This window comes from Dipodomys ordii, unplaced genomic scaffold (assembly GCF_000151885.1).
Source record: "Dipodomys ordii isolate 6190 unplaced genomic scaffold, Dord_2.0 Scaffold15, whole genome shotgun sequence".
NCBI lineage: Eukaryota > Metazoa > Chordata > Mammalia > Rodentia > Heteromyidae > Dipodomys > Dipodomys ordii.
In genome coordinates, this window is record NW_012267231.1 from 2110035 (window position 1) to 2113119 (window position 3085).

The following is a 3085-nucleotide window of genomic DNA, read 5'->3' on the forward strand; positions in this document are numbered from 1 at the left end:
GGCGTTCTGTGACTCTCGCACTCCGGGCCCCGGTGTGGGTGACGGTGCGGACTTCAGGTGCAGCCACTTCCGGTAGCTGACGTCACTTCCTTCAGCTGTTAAGCTTGTTGGCTGCACTTTTAAAAAAAATACATAACTTCACTTTTATTTTCATTTTTTATTGTGATCATAAGCGTGATGTACAGGCTGGGAAGGTGGCTCAGTAGTAGGCGCTTGCCTACCCTGCACGGAAGCCCTGGGTTCGAGTCCTCAGTACCACAGACACAGCAAAAGCCAGAAGTGGTGCTGTGGCTCAAGTGGTAGAGCGCTAGCCTTGAGCAAAAGCAGTTCAGGGACAGCGCCCAGGCCCGGAGTTCAAGCCCCAGGACTGGCAATAAATAAATATAAACAACAGTGATGTACAGAAGGGTGACCATTTCATAAATCTGGTAGTGAGTACATTTCTTTTTGGACAATGTCATCTCGTCCTTCACTTTCCCGCTCCCATCCATGCCCACACGTTACACAGTTCATTGTCTACATTTGTCTACATCGTGAAGAGCATGAGTGCATCTCTTCACCCTCCTTCCCTTTACTGCACTCCCCCAAACCCAATAGAACAGAAAACACCACCAACGACAACAGAAAACCATGTTTCCATTCTCTGGGATTCGTTTTGATAGTATTTTAAGTGTCCAGGAGACATTGGGTTTCTTTTCCTCTCATTTCTTTTCCATCTAGGAACTGGAAAAGTTCCTTTTTGGAGTTATTTTACTTTATTGTTGGCTGGAACTTTCCACTGACCAGATACCCTTCATTTTTGTAGGTAGAGGAAAAAAGTCTCTTTAAAAATGGAGAAGTGGTGAGAAATTGTCACATGGGGGCACAATGTGGTCATGTTTGAATTTTCCAAAAGCATTTCCCTGGAAAAACACAAGATTTTTTATTTGCTTCCTGTCTCTGTATAGTTTATTCTTTTTCTTTTTAATGTCAGTACTGGGGCTTGAACTCAGGGCTGTCTCTTGAGTGTTTGTACTCAAGGCTAGTGTTCTTTTTTTTTTTTTTTTTGGCCAGTTGTGGGGGCTGAACTCTGGGCCTGGGCGCTGTCCTTCAGCTCTTCAGCTCAAGTCTAGTGGTCTACCACTTGAGCCACAGCACCACTTCTGGCTTTTTTCTGCTTATGTGGTGCTGAGAAATTGAACCCAGGGCCTCATGCATGCAAGGCAAGCGCTCTACCACTGAGCCACCTTCCCATCCCCAAGGCTAGTGTTCTTGAGCCACAACTCCACTTCTGGATTTCTTTGGTGCTTTATTGGAGATAAGAGTCTCACAGACTTCCCTGCTTAGGCTGCCTTTGAACTGTGAACTGTGATCCTTAGATCTGAGACTCCTCAGTAGCTAGGATTACATGCTTGGGCCACTAGCACTTGGCTGAACATTTTCTTTGTGTCTGGGTTTCCGAGATCCAAGAGAGAAGAGAAGTAGAAAACTGAGTCAGGACCCAGCTCCACCTGAGCTACTCTTGTATCTGTTGGCAAGTTAATAAACCTTTCAGGTTTTAATCCTTTTTGCTGGGATTTTCCTCATATCCTTTCTGTGTGTATGTGTAGTACTGATGTTTAAATGCTCGGCCCTTGAAGCCACATCCCCAGCCTTTTTATGGAACTTGTAAAGCAGGTTGCATTTGTTTTATTTTAATTTCTTGGTACCAGTCCTGGAGCTTGCACTGAAAGCCTGGCCTCTGTCACTGAGTTTCTTTGCTCAAGGCAGGCTCTCTCCCACTTGAACCACAGCTCCACTTCTGGCTTTTTGAGTAGTTTATTGGAGATAACATCTCGGGTCAGGTGCTGGTGGCTCATGCCTTACTTCTAGCTCCTCAGATCCTCAGATCCTCAAATCTCAGCCTCCTGAGTAGGTAAGATTACAGGCATGAGCCACCAAATTCAGCCAGATTACATTTTATTACATAGATTGAAGTATACATAAAAAAAGCCAAGCACTGGTGGCTCATACCTGTATACCTGTAATCCCATTAACGACCAGAAATCTCTAATTAACCATCAGAAAATTGGAAATAGAGATGTGGCTCAAAATGGTTGAGCACTAGTTTGAGCAAAAATGCTCAGGACCTTGAGTTCAAGCCCCACGAGACAAAACAAACAAACAAAAAACCAGTCAGGCATCAGTGGCTTCTGTCTTCAATCCGGGAGTCAGGAGGCTGAGCTCACCCATGTCCTCCGGTCCTTACGGTCCTCACCATGGGCTGTGGCTCTTGAGACATGCCCACTGAGTTCATTTTCATGGTTGTCCTGCAGCCAGAAGACATTCAACAGCAGATTGTCCGGGAGACTTTCCATCTGGTCCTCAAGCGTGACGACAACATCTGTAACTTCTTGGAAGGCGGAAGGTAACCGTCCGCCCCTGTTCTCTCCCGAGCGACCGTTGGCATGACTGCCCTGGACCGCGGCTATCAGAGGGGTCTCTGCCGCAGCTTGCCCTGGTCTGGCATGGCTGTGTTGGAAGGCATTGTGCGATGGTGCTTCCTCTGTTACTCAGATGTGCGGTGTCTGGGGGGACAGGAGGGAGGACGGTGAGGTGAGGGCTTGCCCTGCAGGTAGTGGAAAGGGTCCTGCTCCAGTGTTTAGCCTTCCTCCTCCTGTGGGCCGTTTTCTCATCCATTGGTGCAGGTGTGTCAGCCTTTTTCATCCTGTGTGTGTTTGGGGGGGGTGTAGGGGGGCTGAACTCGGGGCCTGGGCGCTGTCCCTGAGCTCTTCAGCTCAAGGCGAGCGCTCTACCTCTTGAGCCACAGTGCCGCTTCCATGCCTTTTCCATCTCCTACAGCTTGATTGGCGGCTCTGACTACAAGCTGATTTACCGGCACTACGCCACCCTCTACTTCGTGTTCTGTGTGGACTCGTCAGAGAGTGAACTTGGGATCTTGGACCTCATCCAGGTACATCCAGGGGCAGTCAGCTGTGGTGACACTGCGTTTCTGAGTCAGCAGCTTATGGGATCTTCTGGTTCTGTTGGTGTGTGTGTGTGTGTGTGTGTGTGTATGAGTCAGCAGCTTATGGGGTCTTCTGGTTCTGTTGGTGTGTGTGTGTGT

At 48.2% G+C, this 3085-nt stretch overlaps 1 protein-coding gene across 1 annotated transcript in view; it reads left to right on the forward strand.

Annotated features, from left to right (window-relative positions):
- The window catches only part of LOC105982297, a 38373-nt gene that overhangs the window by 21399 nt on the left and 13889 nt on the right, over positions 1-3085 (forward strand). The window contains 2 exon segments of the mRNA XM_013011869.1: positions 2295-2386; positions 2821-2932. Of these exon segments, the coding sequence (XP_012867323.1) occupies positions 2295-2386; positions 2821-2932 (204 nt within the window).